Source organism: Saccopteryx bilineata, chromosome 3 (genome assembly GCF_036850765.1).
Source record: "Saccopteryx bilineata isolate mSacBil1 chromosome 3, mSacBil1_pri_phased_curated, whole genome shotgun sequence".
In the NCBI taxonomy this organism is placed as follows: Eukaryota; Metazoa; Chordata; class Mammalia; order Chiroptera; family Emballonuridae; genus Saccopteryx; species Saccopteryx bilineata.
In genome coordinates, this window is record NC_089492.1 from 152059307 (window position 1) to 152075687 (window position 16381).

General features: G+C 46.0%; 1 protein-coding gene across 10 annotated transcripts in view; it reads left to right on the top strand.

Annotated features, from left to right (window-relative positions):
- Positions 1 to 16381, top strand: part of INPP4A (inositol polyphosphate-4-phosphatase type I A) — a 128971-nt gene that overhangs the window by 55879 nt on the left and 56711 nt on the right. For 9 of the 10 annotated variants that reach the window (XM_066267796.1, XM_066267790.1, XM_066267797.1 and 6 more), the window contains exons 2-4: positions 13731 to 13801; positions 15012 to 15221; positions 15882 to 15926. In XM_066267796.1, the coding sequence (XP_066123893.1) occupies positions 15116 to 15221; positions 15882 to 15926 (151 nt within the window). In that variant the 5' untranslated portion in view covers positions 13731 to 13801; positions 15012 to 15115. Of the gene's footprint in view, positions 1 to 1090; positions 1160 to 13730; positions 13802 to 15011; positions 15222 to 15881; positions 15927 to 16381 lie in introns of those variants that run through there. The other variant, XM_066267788.1, reaches the window with a different exon arrangement.

The following is a 16381-nucleotide window of genomic DNA, read 5'->3' on the forward strand; positions in this document are numbered from 1 at the left end:
GAGGGGAGAGAGACAGATGGTCATGTCTCCTGTGTGCCCTGATTGGGAATTGAACCTGGGATGTCCATATACTGGGCTGACACTCTATCCACTGAGCCACTGGCCAGGGCTATTAGTGGGTTTCTTTACTTCCCTTTTGCAGTTGAATTCTAATTTCAAAGCCTTGTGGTCAGAGAATATGTTTGGTATATTTTCAATCTTGTTGAATTTATTGAGGTTAGTTTTGTGGCCCAATATATGGTTTATCCTTGAGAATGTTTTTATTTATTTATTTATTTATTTATTTATTTATATAGAAACAGAGAGTCAGAGAGAGGGATAGATAGAGACAGACAGACAGGAACGGAGAGAGATGAGAAGCATCAATCATCAGTTTTTTGTTGTGACACCTTAGTTGTTCATTGATTGCTTTCTCATATGTGCCTTGACTGCAGGCCTTCAGCAGACCGAGTAACCTCTTGCTTGAGCCAGCGACCTTGGATCCAAGCTGGTGAGCTTTTGCTCAAACCAGATGAGCCCGCACTCCAGCTGGTGACCTCTGGGTCTCAAAGCTGGGTCTTCTGCATCCTAGTCCGATGCTCTATCCACTGTGCCACTGCCTGGTCAGGCTATCCTTGAGAATGTTTCATGCACACGGGAAAAGAATGTATAATCTGATTTTTTGGGACAAAATGTTCTGTAAATGTGTGTTAGGTCCATTTGGTCTAGTGTGTCATTTATGGTTGATATTTCTTTATTGATTTCTGTTTGGATGATCTATCTAATCTGTCAGTGATATATTGAGATCTCCAAATATGTTTGTGTTTTTGTCTATTTCTCTTTTTTGTTCTGTTTGTAGATGTCTTATATATTTTGGTATTCCCTGATTTGGTCCATATATATGAAGAAGTATTATGTCTAATTGATATAATGTCCCCTTTACTATTATGAAATGTCCATCTTTGTCTCTTGTTACCTTTGTTGTCTTGAAGTCAGTATTGTCAGTTGTAAGTATGGCTACGCTTGCTTTTTTATTGGGTATTATTTGCATGAAGAATTATTTTCCAACCTTTCACTTTGAGTCTGCTTTTGTCCTTGCAGCTTAGATGTGTCTCCTGAAGACAGCATATGGTTGGGTTTTGCTTTTTGATCCAGTCTGCTACTCTGTGCCTCTGTTTTGGTGAGTTCAGTCCATTTATGTTTAGGGTAATTATTAATATATGAGGATTTCTTATAGCCATTTTATGTTTAGTATTTTGGTAGCTGTTCTGTGTGTCTCTGGTTCTATTTCTTTGTGTTTCTCTCAGTTGTTTTTGTTTGATGGTATTCCATGCTGCTTTCCTTATTTCCTCTTTTTTTTTTAAGCTATGTATTTCAGTTTCAGGTTTTTTGTGGGTGGTTACTGGTAGTTTATTGAGAAAAAATTTTCACAGGTACAAGAGTCGTTTGTCTTATGAATGCTTCTGTACTCCATTTTCCTTTGCTACTTCAGACCTTTATCCTCTCCTCTTTTATGTTATTGTTATCACAGATTGTTCTTGTTTGTACTGTGACCTTGTTAGAACTTTTACTTGTAGTTTTGACTTGTTTTGTTCTTTGTATCTGGTATAATACCCCTCCCCACTGTGTATTTCCTGCAGTGGGGGTTTTCTGGTGATAAATACCCTCAGCTTCTGTATGTTTGGAAAAGTTTTTATTTCTCCTTCATATTTAAAGGATAACTTTGATGGATATAGTATTCTTGGCTGCCATTTTTTTTTTAAGTACTCTGAATGTTTGGGTCCACTGTCTTCCAGCTTGTAGAATTTCTGCTGAGGAGTCTGATGATAATCTGATGGGCCTTCCTTTATATGTTGTTCTTTATTTTCCTTAGCTGCCTTGAAGATTTTTTGTCATTGATTTTTGACTATTTTATTACAATATGCCTTGAAGAAGGAATGTTAGGGTTGAGAAAACTAGGAATTCTGTTTGCTTCTTGAATTAGAGGCTCTACCTCTTTCCATAGGCTTGGGAAAGTCTCATCAATTATTTGTTGGAATAGGCTTTCCATTTCCTTCTCCCTTCCTCTTCTTCTGAAATAGCCATTATTCTTATATTGCTTTCTGGTGGAGTCAGACCATTCTAGTAGAGCTCTCTTATTTATTTATTTTTTAAAATTCTTGAGTCTCTCTCTTCTTCCTTTTGTATCATCTCTAGTTACCTATTTTCAATGTCACTGATTCTCTTCTCTCTCTGATCTGTTCTGTTAGCTAAACTTACTAGCTCATTGAGTTCTTTATCTCTGTTTTTAAAGTTTCAATCTCCTTGGTGAGGAACTCATTTTGTTTTCTGAGCTTATTAAGTTGCCTTTCAGTGTTTTCTTGTGTCCCATTGAGTATTTTCAGAATTTCAATTTTGAATTCTCCGTCATTTACAGGGTTTCCATGTGATTGAGACTGCTTTCTGGAGATTTTTTTTATTTTCTTTCTGAACTGCATCTCTTACTTGGGTAGCATTGGTATTTGTATTTTTGTTTTATGTGGATTTTTTTGTTTGTTTTTTTGCCTTGTGGGCATTTGAGAGTGATATTGTTAAGAAATCAAAGAAAAAAAAAAGACAGCAAAAAATGGAAATAAAAAATTTAAAACTAAAAATAAATATAAAATAAAAAGAGAAAAATCACAAAAACAAAGAACAAAAACCAAGTAAGCACAGGATTTAAAAACAACAACAAAAATACAAAATAAAAACAAAAAAATAGAAGAAAAGAAAATTCGTTCCAAACACTCTAGCAAACAGAACAGGATTTCCAAGAGGTTTTTAATTTTTTTTCTTCTTGTAGGCAGTATTGGATTACATGTTTTAGCTTTGTGAAATTCACAGGCTCACCTCCGCTGAGAAGCTGCTGTCGTGATGATGGGTGGGGCATGCTGTGAGGTTTACGGCTTTAGCAATGGTGATCTGAGGCCTCGGTACTATTCCTCCCTGTGTTCCAACAGACCAGAGGACCAGACACAGAGAACCTCTGCTCTACAGGGGAAGTAGTGGTCTTGTAGAACTAGCTATGGGGTTTGTCTCTGCCACTCTCCATTCCTGCAAGGGGAAGTGGCAGGATCTAGGAGGCTGGGGGCCATACTTTGTTTTTCTCTGTCTTTGTGCAAGTGTGTAGTGCTAGCAGAACCACTGGGGGAACACTGGCTGTGACCCCTCATTCTGAGGCTGCTTTGGTTTAGTATTTTCCCCATTTTGCCTCAATTTCTTCACTCCTCTCAGCAGGGGGTGTGCGCTGTGTCTGTGGGCCCAGCTAAGGCAAAGCAACTTGCCTGGAGCAAGGCATCACCCTACCTGAGGGCACCAAAATGTGGCGAACAACGAAAGATTGATCGTACAAGTGTTCAGTTCAGACACTGGTGGTAGTCACCTTGAATACTGAAAGCGGTGAGGTCCTTGAAAGATGGCAGTTTGATATTGAGTGTGGTAAGACCGCCGAAGATGACAGCACACCCAGAGAAAAATCTCAGCGACCCAAGATGAACTCTGCTCAGTGATCAGGTTGCAGCTACAGTGACATTTCTGCCACTACTGGATGTTTCTCATTATTTGAGCTACTGATTTATACAAAGATTTGGTTGAACCTGAAAAGTGGGAAGAGTCAGGACCACATTTCATGACCAGTTCTGAGCAAGTCCATTGGGTTCCTTCACTACTACAGCCCACAAAATGAACAGCATGGTGGCCTACAAAATCCCTGTCCATGCCTGATGGTGAGACAGGAACAAGTGTCCTTCTCAAATGTGTGTTTCCTGAAACCAAGTAACTATAGCTCATGTTTCATTTCATTAATTTCTATATGGGGAAAATGTAACATTATACTTTACTGAACTGTGCATAACTGTTCCAGTTTTTGGTACTTGTTTATCCTTCCAAAGGGTTGATGTAATATTTTGCATGTTGTTCAAAAGGAACAAGCATAAGGCCATCTTTTATACTTTTTCTCTATGACTTTCTTGAGTTCATGCAAAAAAGCAAAACCACTTGTGGAAGCGCTGCTGCTTTCGTAGTCCAGGGGTGTTACTATGTCCCCGTGCCTCTGCTCCACTCGGTCACTCATTTTTCTGGGGAATGGTGGTTGCTGGCCACTGTCATTTTGACCAGCTAGCTGTTGGGTGGGCTGAAGTGGCCATTGTGGGCATGTCTGGCCTGTGGCCAGACTGGAGTGGAGTGGAAGGTGTGGTGGACATGACTTCCAGAGTCCCCAGGGCTGGGCATGTGTGATACTTTCTGTACAGCAGCCCTGTCCTTCACATGAAATAATGTAATGTGATTCCATTGGTGTTGGGGTTTTGTTTGTTGTTAAATTATACATGGATCTCTTAGTTTTACCGTAGTTTAAGAGCTCCCCCCAAAAAAGTTTATACCTAAATTTATGTTTGTGTTATCTATTTTAAAGAATATAAAAACAGCTCTTCCTCTTAAAGAAACACTTGCCATGGGGTTTCTCCATTTGGCTACTGAATGTTGTGGTGAATTGAGATGATGATTTTCAGCCTCTCCTTGCTCCCTTTCTGAGAACTCTTCCCCACCACACTCAGTCTCCTGGGAGCACTGTGACCCCAGCCCTCCAGAGAGGGAGGTACTTGGCCCAAACTAGACCCTTAGATTACCTTTCCTGGGAAGAGCTGGTCTGAGGACTTGGAGGAATTCATACAGCCCCGGTTTGGGTGGAAGAGAAAGGGGAGGGAAGAATGGTCTGAGGCAATGAGTTAGCATACATGCCCTGGGGGAGCCAGAGTTCTCTTCTAGCCGCAGCTCCTGGAATCGAGCTTTGAGAAAGTGTGTGGGGCGGGGTGTTTGGGTGGGCAACAGTGTCCTTCATGGTGCTGAGGCCCTTCGCCCCACTCAGGGATAAAATGACTCAGGTCACAGGGATGCTGTTGTCCTCATCTTTGGTCTTCTGGGACAGCATGTATTCACTGATGATGAGAGCTGATAAATACTGGATGGTTTCTTCAGTCCTTTTACATACCTATTATGAAATCTTTGTGGCACTTCTGAGAAGCCTTTCTGGCCAACATCCAGGCAAACTTTCAGTTAATTAGGTGAGAGTTTCGAGTGACTGAGTTGACAGTGGAGCAAGATGTGAGACTTGTCACAGTCATGACATTTCTGGGAGTTGGCAGGGCAGCATTGATACTGGTGTGCATTGTCTCCAGCACAGGACAGGCAGCTCTCACAGAACTGGGGTGCCTGGTGCAGTAATTCCATTCTCTCGGGTTCTGGAACTTTTGTGGTAATAGAGTGACCAATAGAACCTGGTGCATGAGAGTGAGAGTACTCTTCAGGAACACTGGGCTGATTCACCCCAAGAGTTGGCCTCTGGAATTCCTGGTGCTACTACTGGGCAAGTAGACAGCTACAGGTCACTGTAATGGCAATCTCAGGCCAGGCAGGTTCACACTGGATGTGGGCAGATGACAGAAGAACCACTGAGCCGAAAGGTGTTGGGCCATTCCTGTTTATTGGTTTCTTGTAATAGTGGGCAAGTGAACAGGCAGGGAAAACCACTTCGTGCAGCAGTGGGAGAGCAAACAGAAAAACTGCCCCTCGCTGTGGCAGGCCAGTGATCAGGAAAACCACCCCAGCTCTTCCTGCTGCTGCCACTCAGCTTCCAGCTCACACTGGAGCTCTTGAGCTCAGGCAGCCTCTTGCACAGAGCTGTCAGTTTCTGCTCACAGGGCTGTAAACACGCCCAGTCCCCAGCAGGGTGCCCACAGGGGAACCATATGCTCGAGAACGGCCACCCCTCTGTCCCACTCTCCCAGGGTGCCCATGGCTTTCCACCAGTCTGAGACAAGTGCTGTCACAGCACCAGGTGTAAGCCAGTGGTCTGCCCGGATCCAGTGTGAACCTTCCTGGCCTCAACCGCTGGCATTACAGCCACTCTTCTCACAGGGAAGGTTCCAGAAGAGGCTTTGACAATAGCAGTGTAACCTTCGGTGTAACTGTTCACCATACCTGCTTCTGTTATGTTTCTTGTGATGTGTTTCCTGCCCAAGCTGCCCTGTTCATCTTTGCATCCCTAAGGCCAGGTCCATGAGACCTTTACTGTTGAGATTGCTAGTTTGTGGACAAGAAAGAGCATGAGAAAGTGTGGATGCTTAAGAAAAGCAGCCAAGGGATGGGAGGGTTTGTTCTGGCTGAGGCAGCCCAAGGACGCCCGCCCACCACTGCCGCTGCTCACCCAACGGCATGCTTGCTTGCTTGCTGTGAACACAACTGTCCGTCTCCCAGACCCAGGGTCTACACTCATATTGCTCAGCAGGAACACTTTAAACACTTTCTTAGGGTGACTTATTTTTAAATATGTTCCTGTAGAGAATCTCCAGAAGGCTCATGGTTTGTAGGTGAAGCATCGGTAGCCCAGCAGTTTTAAACTGACTGTCCTGAAGCTGTCCTGGAGAAGCTCATTTCAAGAAGGACATACAGGAGGTGGAGGAGCCGCCTTCCCTTGTCCTTGCAGAGGCTGGGCGGCTGGGGGACCTCAGCAGCAGGGAGGTCAGGGTGGGAGCCAGTGCTGCGTGGAGACAGACCGTGGGGCAGTGCATCCAGGGGCCACGGAGGGATTGAAGTCTGGATCTCTGGGAAGGAAGAGCCAACAGAATGGCTTAGGTATGTGTGTGTGTGTGTGGGGGGGGGGGGGGTGGAATAGAGGCCAGCAGCCAGCACTGATTTTGTTCTCTGGCTGATTTTGAGCCAGTGGAGGATGGAGCTGCCAGTGACTGGGAGGGGCACTGAGGAGCTGGGGGGAAGCTGGAACAGTCCAAGCTGTCCTTCCCAGGGGCAGTTGGCCTGCCTAGTTTTTTAAAGGGACGTCCATGGCCCACCCAGGGTGACAGACTCCCACTTGGAGTTCCAGATGTGCATTTGAATCTGGGTTAAGGCATTCTATTGAGTCAGCGGCTATATTAATGAAACAAATAATGCTGGTTAGTTAATTATATTGGGTGGTGACCTTATTGCCACTGCTGCCTCTTCAGTGTCACTGGCAGAGAACAGGGCTGGGGAACGTGAGAAGCACTCATGAAGCTAACTGCCTCCCCTTCCTCCCTCTGTGAGACATGTGTCCCTTCTAACAGGAGGACACAGACCATCAAATCAACAGCCAACCCTAAAATGTCCCTGTCTTCTATGGAGTGCAAGCCCCGAGGACCCTGGCGGGGAGTTTGTGCTGGCCATTGAGAATATGCACCAGCTGTAGTGCAAGCTTTGTTTCCTGGGCTTAACCTCCAAGGTCCATATGCTTCCTTCATTTAAATCCCAGCCTTACTAGACTGAGGCTCTGCAGGTGCTCACATGCTGAGCGGTACTCTCTGAGTTGGAGCTTTGCTCACAGTGAGCCTCTCTGCTCACCCAAGGCCCTGCGTAGGCACAGGGAGCAAGAAGTACATGGTAGTTTGATCATGGCTGTGAAGGGAAGGAGGAAGCCGGCTCCCATAGGTTTTCCCAGCACTGGGGAAAGGGCCTTAGAGTCATCTATTGGGTGTCTAGGAAGCAGGAAAAAGCCAGTCTGGTGAGCAAAGACAGTCACCACAGATGTTGACTGTTTACTGGTGGGTGTTTATCAGAAAACCTAGTCCTTGCACCAGGAAGGTAAGGGAAAAGCAAAGAGTTAAGTCTAGCATTTCTAACACCAAAGGTCCCAGCTGGTCATCCTAGTCACACAAAGAAGCACCTTCCTGGAGGGACAGACCACTGGCCATGTCAAGGGCCATCTGGGTGGTGAGGCTGAGGCTGTAGGTGTGGGTAAATGTGCAGAACGGACTCGTGCGGAAGGCTGCCGTCGCTGGGGTTTTCCCTGCAGTGGTTTTTGGTGGGAGTGAATGGTGTGATGCCTCATTGCTCAGTGATTGTGGCTGTCCTGGATTTAGGGGTTTTGAGAGAAAACTCTTCCTCTTTCTGACTCCTGAAGTACCTCCTCCCCAAGGGCTGCTGGTTTGTGCTCTGACTCACTCAGCCTTTCTCGTCTGACTTTCTCCTGTGCTGCCCCAGCCAGGAGAGCAGAGGCCCAGTGGAGGTTTGCTGTTAGCCCTTTGGCTCCCATGGTGACAGGGACAGGGTGGGCTAGGCTACAAAGCTCAAGGAGAACGGCCCGGCTGTACTTGGGCTTTTTTGCTTTGAGCTGTTTCTCCTAGTTCATCCTTTTCCTTCATGAGACCTTGAGAAGGTTGGTCACCCAGTCTGGACTTCTGTGTGTCTCCTTTTAAGGCCATTTTCAGAAGAACCCTAGTGTGTAAGGTGGACGAGAATGGGGCTCTCTAGTTAGTCCTCCCGAAGCCTGCTGAGTGGGGGGCCTCCAGAGTCCCCTTCTAGCCCTAGGGTCCCTGTTCTCTAGCGGAGGGCAGGACTGGGTCCCAGGTTCCGGGGAGGCTGCTCATAGCCGGAACCACCGTCCCTGGTCCCTGACCTGGGTAACCCCGTTCTGCCATCATCTCCCTGTCCCCCACACAGGTGGAAGGGACATTTTTGGGGTTTGCCATTGCTCTGATGGCCTGTGTCCTGTCAGAGGGACCACATGTCTCTCACAGAGCGAGGAAGAGGGGACAGTTAAGTTCCATGAGTGTTTCCTTCTTTCTTATCTTCCTTACCCCACCCCAGCTCTCTACACTCCCTACATCCTCTTGTCCTCTTTATTTTTAGTGTAGTTTTGCTTCTAATGAGTTTCAGTCTTCAAACGAGGGAAAAAACAGGGGCTGTGGGAATATAGGAATCCTTGGTAAATTACCTTAAATTAATGAAACTGATAAGGGAATTGAGTTCAGCTGTGCAAATTAGCTTTGTGTTCTGGGTTTTGATTACTTAAATTGCAGATTCTAATTAAATGCCCTCAAGTAACCTTGGAGTAGCTTCTAAGGTCTTTTTGACCTAAAAGCTTCTGTGATCTCTGAACTCTGTCAAGTATAACAATTGGTCTGTAGCTGTTCCCCTTTAAGTATTCCTATCCCCAGAATATAATAATGCCTATATTAACTGCCCTCCTAGGGGGAGGGGCAGGTGGAGTGGGCAGGGACCCTGCATGGGGAGGGATGGAGAGAGGATGGGAGCCTCCATTGGGCAGTCGAGATGTCAGGGTACAGATGTCACCCTTTGTTAGGTGGTATGTCTCTGCTGACCCAGCTGAAGGACAAGGTGTGTGTGTTGGGGGGGGGGGGCTGTAACTTCTTTAAGAAGTTGGGAGAAGGTTCAAGAGAAAAGAACTCCTTCCTCTGGCTGATTCATTTCCAGGGTGCCCCTCTGCCTCTGGCCGGCATGGGATGCTGCTTTCAGTGATACAGGTGGATGACAGCAAGCCAAGAGAGGAAGCAGTTCCCCGCACATGCCCCCAAACATGACCACTGTCCTGATGTGGCCTCCTGCTAGCTCTTTGCCGCTGTGTCACATCTTTTTAAGGGCCATAACCAGAACATGGATGGAATAGTCCATGAAAAACCCACATGAGGCCCTGGCCGGTTGGCTCAGTGGTAGAACGTCGGCCTGGCATGTGGAAGTCACAGGTTCGATTCCCAAACAGGGCACACAGGAGAAGCACTCATCTGCTTCTCCACCCTTCCCCCTTCTCCTTTCTCTCTATCTCTCTCTTCCCCTCCTGCAGCCAAGGCTCAATTAGCAGAGTTGGCCTGGGTGCTGAGGATGGCTCCAGGGCCTCTGCCTCAGGTGCTAGAATGGCTCCGGTTGCAAAGGAGCAACATCCTAGATGGGCAGAGCATTGCCAAGTGGATCCTGGTTGGGAGCATATGAGAGTCTGTCTCTCTGCCTCCCCGCTTCTCAGTTCAGAAAAATACAAAAAACAAACAAACAAACAAAAAACACACATGATACAGAGCTGACAAAAAAATTTTCATGCTGTGGGGTTTTTTTTTGGTATTTTTCTGAAGTGAGAAGTGAGGAAGCAGAGAGACAGACTCCCATAGAGTTTCCCCTAGATCTGTCAACAAAACATATTCGTAATAGAAGAACAAACTACTTTTGGAGGACTAATTCAGGGGATATAGGAGTGGTGAGCATTGCTTTATTATGAATGTGTTTGGTCACTTTTCAAAATGCTTACTATGTGTATTACTTTTTTTTTTTTTTTTGTATTTTTCTGAAGCTGGAAACGGGAAGAGACAGTCAGACAGACTCCTGCATGCACCCGACTGGGATCCACCCGGCACGCCCACCAGGGGCTACGCTCTGCCCACCAGGGGGCGATGCTCTGCCCCTCCGGGGCATCGCTCCGCCGCAACCAGAGCCACTCTAGCGCCTGGGGCAGAGGCCAAGGAGCCATCCCCAGCACCCGGGCCATCTTTGCTCCAATGGAGCCTTGGCTGTGGGAGGGGAAGAGAGAGACAGAGAGGAAGGAGGGGGTGGAGGTGGAGAAGCAAATGGGTGCTTCTCCTATGTACCCTGGCCGGGAATCGAACCCGGGTCCCCCGCACGCCAGGCCGACGCTCTACCGCTGAGCCAACCGGCCAGGGCCGTGTATTACTTTTTTATGAATTTTTACCTTTTGCTACTTAGATTTTTAGTGAGTTTTTAAATTAATTTGTATATTAAATATTAGCAAACATTAGTCCTGCATTTACTTTCCCATTTCTTTTTTTATAGATATAAATTTTTATTAATTTTAATGGGGTGACATCAATAAATCAGGGTACATATGTTCAAAGAAAACATGTCCAAGCCCTGGCCGGTTGGCTCAGCGGTAGAGCGTCGGCCTAGCGTGCGGAGGACCCAGGTTCGATTCCCGGCCAGGGCACACAGGAGAAGCGCCCATTTGCTTCTCCACCCCTCCGCCGCGCTTTCCTCTCTGTCTCTCTCTTCCCCTCCCGCAGCCAAGGCTCCATTGGAGCAAAGATGGCCCGGGCGCTGGGGATGGCTCTGTGGCCTCTGCCTCAGGTGCTAGAGTGGCTCTGGTCGCAACATGGTGACGCCCAGGATGGGCAGAGCATCGCCCCCTGGTGGGCAGAGCGTCGCCCCTGGTGGGCGTGCCGGGTGGATCCCGGTCGGGCGCATGCGGGAGTCTGTCTGACTGTCTCTCCCTGTTTCCAGCTTCAGAAAAATGAAAAAAACAAAAAACAAAAAACATGTCCAGGTTATCTTGTCATTCAATTATGTTGCTTACCCATCATCCAAAGTCAGATTGTCCTCTGTCACCTTTATCTGGTTTTCTTTGTGCGCCCCCCCCCCCCGTGACCACCACACTCTTGTCCATGTCTCTTAGTTTTGTTTTTATGTCCCACCTAAGTATGGAATTATGCAGTTCTTAGTTTTTTTCTGATTTACTTATTTTACTCTGTATAATGTTATCAAGATCCAACCATTTTGTTGCAAATGATCCGATGTCATCATTTCTTATGGCTGAGTAGTATTCCATAGTGTATATGTGCCACATCTTCTTTATCCAGTCATCAATTGAAGGGCTTTTTGGTTGTTTCCATGTCTTGGCCACTGTGAACAATGCTGCAATAAACATGGGGCTACATGTGTCTTTACGTATCAATGTCTCTGAGTTTTAGGGTATATACCCAGTAGAGGGATTGCTGGGTCATAAGGTAGTTCTATTTTCAGTTTTTTGAGGAACCACCATACTTTCTTCCATAATGGTTGTACTACTTTACATTCCCACCAACAGTGAATGAGGGTTCCTTTTTCTCCACAACCTCTCCAACACTTGCTATTACATGTCTTATTGATAATAGCTAATCTAACAGGTATGAGGTGGTATCTCATTGCAGTTTTGATTTGCATTTCTCTAATAACTAATGAAGATGAGCATCTTTTCATATATCTGTTGACCATTTATACTTCTTCCTGGGAGAAGTGTCTGTTCATGTCCTCTTCCCATTTTTTTATTGGATTGTTTGTTGTTGAGTTTTATGAGTTCCTTGTATATTTTGGATATTAGGCCCTTATCTGAGCTGTTGTTTGAAAATATCATCTCCCATTTAGTTGGCTGTCTATTTTGTTGTCAGTTTCTCTTGCTGAGCAAAAGCTTCTTAGTCTGATGTGGTCCCATTTATTTAGCTTTGCCTTCACTTCTCTTGCCTTTGGAGTCAAAGTCATAAAATGCTCTTTATGGCCAAGGTTCATGAGTTTAGTACCTATGTCCTCTTCTATGTACTTTATTGTTTCAGGTCTTATATTTAGGTCTTTGATCCATTTTGAATTAATTTTAGTACAAGGGGACAAACTGTAGTTGAGTTTCATTCTTTTGCATGTGGCTTTTCCATTTTCCCAGCACCATTTGTTGAAGAGGCTTTCTTTTCTCCATTGTGTGTTGGCCCCTTTATCGAAAATTATTTGACCATATATATGTGGTTTATTTCTGGACTTTCTATTCTGTTCCATTGGTCTTTGTGTCTGTTTTTCTGCCAATACCATGCTGTTTTGATTGTTGTGGCTCTATAATATAGTTTGAAGTCAGGTATTGTAATGCCCCCAGCTTCATTCTTTTTCCTTAGGATTGCTTTGGCTATTCGGGGTTTTTTATAGTTCCATATAAATCTGATGATTTTTTGTTCCATTTCTTTAAAAAATGTCATTGGAATTTTTATGGGATTTGCATTAAATTTGTATATTGCTTTGGGTAATATGGCCATTTTGATTATATTTATTCTTTCTATCCAAGAACAAGGAACATTGTGTATTTTTGACTTGTCTGCCTTTTGATGTTGGCAACTGATGAGTCTTCCCCTTGGTTAACTTCTGCTATGATTCCCCAGCTAGGTTAATGCCCTGTCTGCTGAGGTGCCCAGGCTAAAGATCCCTGGCTATCCCAGTGGAAGGCATAGGAGCACAGCCTCAAGGAACTGACTTTGCCTGAGGGCTGAGAGCACTGCTCTTCCTGTGGTCTACACCAGTCCAGTGTTTTTCAACCACTGGGTCCAAGGACCAAGGCCAGTGGGCCGGAAATTCTGTGCCCAACTGTGAAAGAGTTATCTACCCTGATGTTGTATGAAGATTATAGACCCAAGGATCTTAGTCACATTTGCTATATTCAGGGTGATTTCTGCCTTAGCGGTCCTCAAAATAATTCTTCTATTTTTACCAGTCCCCAAGTGTAAAAAGGTTGAAAACCACTGGTCTATACCTCAGGCCCTGGCATTTTCAGCTAGCTCGTGCACTGGGCCCTGATGTTTGCCCTGACAGCTCCCCAGCAGTGCTGGGACTGAGTCAGAGTTGGGATGTCCTACTCCACAGCAAGATGCCCACGGGCCAGGCCACAGCAACAGTGTGGGAGGCCAGCAGAGTTGGGGAGCCCCATGGAGTTTGCAGAGCCCTTTCCCATTGTGGCACACTTGGTTCTCACTGCAACCCTGTGAGATGGGTACAACTGACCTCATCTTAGACACTGAAATGCAGAGCCTTGGAGGGACCCAGCAGCTTGTACCCGGACCTGAAGTTTGTGAGTGGGAACACTGGGACTCAGATTCTTACTTCCTCATTTACCCTAAACCACCCAGCTGCCCACCTAGCTCTTTAGGGCTGGAACAAATTCCTGAGTCACCCTTGGAGGGGAAAAGAAATGTGTACTTTCTATTTCTTGTTTTTTTGGGCTTTGAGCAAAATCTTTGCTTTTGAGCCAAAAAAGTTAGCTTGGTATATGGAGCCAAAGGCACACATAGTACTTTTGGTCTCCCCATATTTCTAGGTATTTGAATAACGTGTTACGTGTTTGCATGAACTCTGTGCGTGTTGGCGAGCTTGTTAAGTTTATAACTTTCTGTTTTTAGAGGATGGATTTGGACATGCTTCTATGAAGAAATGCCACGTGTCTCTATTGATCCAAGAAAAAATATGTCCTGTAAGTTACTGGATGAATTCACTTAAAGTGGGAACATTATCTGGCTGGTTGGCTCAGTGGTAGACTCAGTGGTAGAGCATTTACCTGGTATGTAGAAGTCCTGGGTTTGATTCCTGATCAGGGCACACAGGAGAAGTGACCATCTGCTTCTTCTCCCCTCCCCCTTTTCTCTCTCCCCACCTATTCCACTCCTCTTGTTGCCCTCCTCCCCTCCCCTGCAACCATGGCTCAAGTGATTTGAGTGTGTGGGCCCCAGGTGTTGAGGATGGCTCCTTGGAGCCTCTTCCTCAGGCACTAAAAATAGCTCAGTTGTGAGCACTGGCCTCAGATGGGGTGGGGGTTGCCAGGTAGATCCCAGTTGGGGCTTATGTGGGAATCTGTCTCTCTCTCTCTCCCCTCCTCTTACTTAAAAAGAAAAAAAAAGAGTGGGAGTATAGACCCTGTAGGTACAGAGGTGTTGACACCAGAGAAGATGGGGCATCTGGATATAGGAGGGTATTTTAAAGCAGTTTTATTGCTCAATCTAATTAACTTATAAAGGGTGGTTCCTTCTAGAGACAGGAGGAATTACAGCATGTAGGGTTGGAAAAACATGGAACTCACTTCTTGCTTCTTGTTCAGATCTAGCCTGAAGGGGCTGTTTTCTCAAAGAGGTACATATCCAGCTATTGCTTCAGGCAGGCATAGAGCATCACATACATGTGGGGAAGAAAGCCCAGGACCAACACTCACACGAAGTATCTATAGCTCTGGAAAGAAAGAGAACAAGATCGGAGGACTTGTGCCTTTTGTCTATCAATGTCTCACCGTGCTGTGTCCTTATAACAGGTTGTAGTTTATTGGTTTAAGATTTTATGATATTTATGAGACTTGCCAATGGAAAAGCCTAATAAAGCAAACAAGAAAATCTCAAAAGCCACATTTTATGATTATATATAAGCTATCATTTAATATGGCCTATCTTTGGTGGAGAGAACACGATTTCTGTATGGGACTCCGACCCCACGGGCATGCCATGTTGGTGTGTGTGAGAGCATCCTGGGGAGGGCAGAGGAAGAAGTGACTAAACAGACTCTCCACCCTGTTCCTGGCCTGCCAGGACCCTGACTTTGATGAATCTGCTCATACTAGGTCATGTACTCTCCATGATCACAGTGTCTTTCTGCTGCTATCTCTGTGCCTCTTACCAGTGTTTGTTCCTGTTTCTCAGGACTTGCTGCCACCTTAGGGGACTAGGGCTGGATGATAGCTCTTCCCGGAGGATTAGGCGTGGTCTGACCCAGGAGCAGGAAGCACAACATCTCCAATGACATCATGACAGCAAGAGAGCACAGCCCTCGCCATGGCGCCATGGCCCGTGCAATGCAGCGGGCTTCTACCATCGATGTGGCAGGTGACATGCTTGGCCTCTCTCTGGCAGGTGAGCCTCTTGGGGCCTGCACCCAGCTCCTGGTGGTCCCATACCGTGGCAGTTCTGGGAGGGCCAAGGCTACCTCCTGGGGCTCCTTGTGGACAGGAATTCTGAGCTCCCTAATCTTGCCCCTGGCTGGAGGGTGTCCTGGTCTGGCATCCTATGGTTGAGGCAGAATATGGAGAGAAGTCAGAACTTTTCCTGGGAACTGCCTGCCCTGGTAGCAGCCTGCTGTCAGGTCTCCCATTCGGATGGATTTCTCTGAGGCTGATTTGCCACAGCTACTGTGAGACTGTCCACAGGGCATTCCTGGCCAGTGTCTAGCCACTATAGAAGTCTTACCTGTTGTGGGTATGCAGACCTGAAAAGGAAGGGCTTAGGTCTTGGGGTCTGAGACTTCTTAGGAATCTCAAAAAAAAAAAATGTTTAGAAAATGAAGATGTCATCTCCCATAACAGTTTTGGATAGAAAAATAAAATAGAATGTTGGAATTTTCCCCCTGGTTTTATTGAAAAACGACTGACACAACACTAAGTTAGAGGTATGCAGCACGACAGTCTGGTTTACAAAAACTGTGAATGATTAAAAATGTGTGGAGATTGTTTTCTGCATAAAAACAGGGAAAAGTTGACGAAGGGTAACCTTTTCTACAATTTCTTTTTTATTCAGGAAATCTACAAGATCCAGATGAACCCATTTTAGAATTCAGCTTAGGTGGGTGTCTTTTAAATTTTTTTTGTTTAAAAATATATGTTGCTCAAAAACAAAAATACAAGCTCTGGTCCAAGTTTATCTTAGAGAACTTACTGCTGCTGTCACTGCTGCCGAAGTGTTTCTGAGCAAATGAGCCAGAGGCTGGTGTGGACTCCCTGTGTGGGGGGAGGCTGGGGACTGCAGGCCTGCAGGGTGGTGAACCCACCTGACCTGCAGACAGCGTCCCCTCCCCTGCTCCTGCCCTTTTGGGATGGGCTGGCAGTGTCCCTCTGGCCTTGAGGTCCTGGGTGGTTGAGTTGAGGTTTCTAGCCCCCATTCCCTACCCTGTGAACAGAGGTGGTGACACCTGCGAGCTCGCCCTCAGGGAGCATCAGGAGAGACGGACTAAAATTAGAATGCGCCAGCTCCAGGATCAGGAAAGTGTGGCATTGCAGGTGACTCACCCAGGAGGTTGG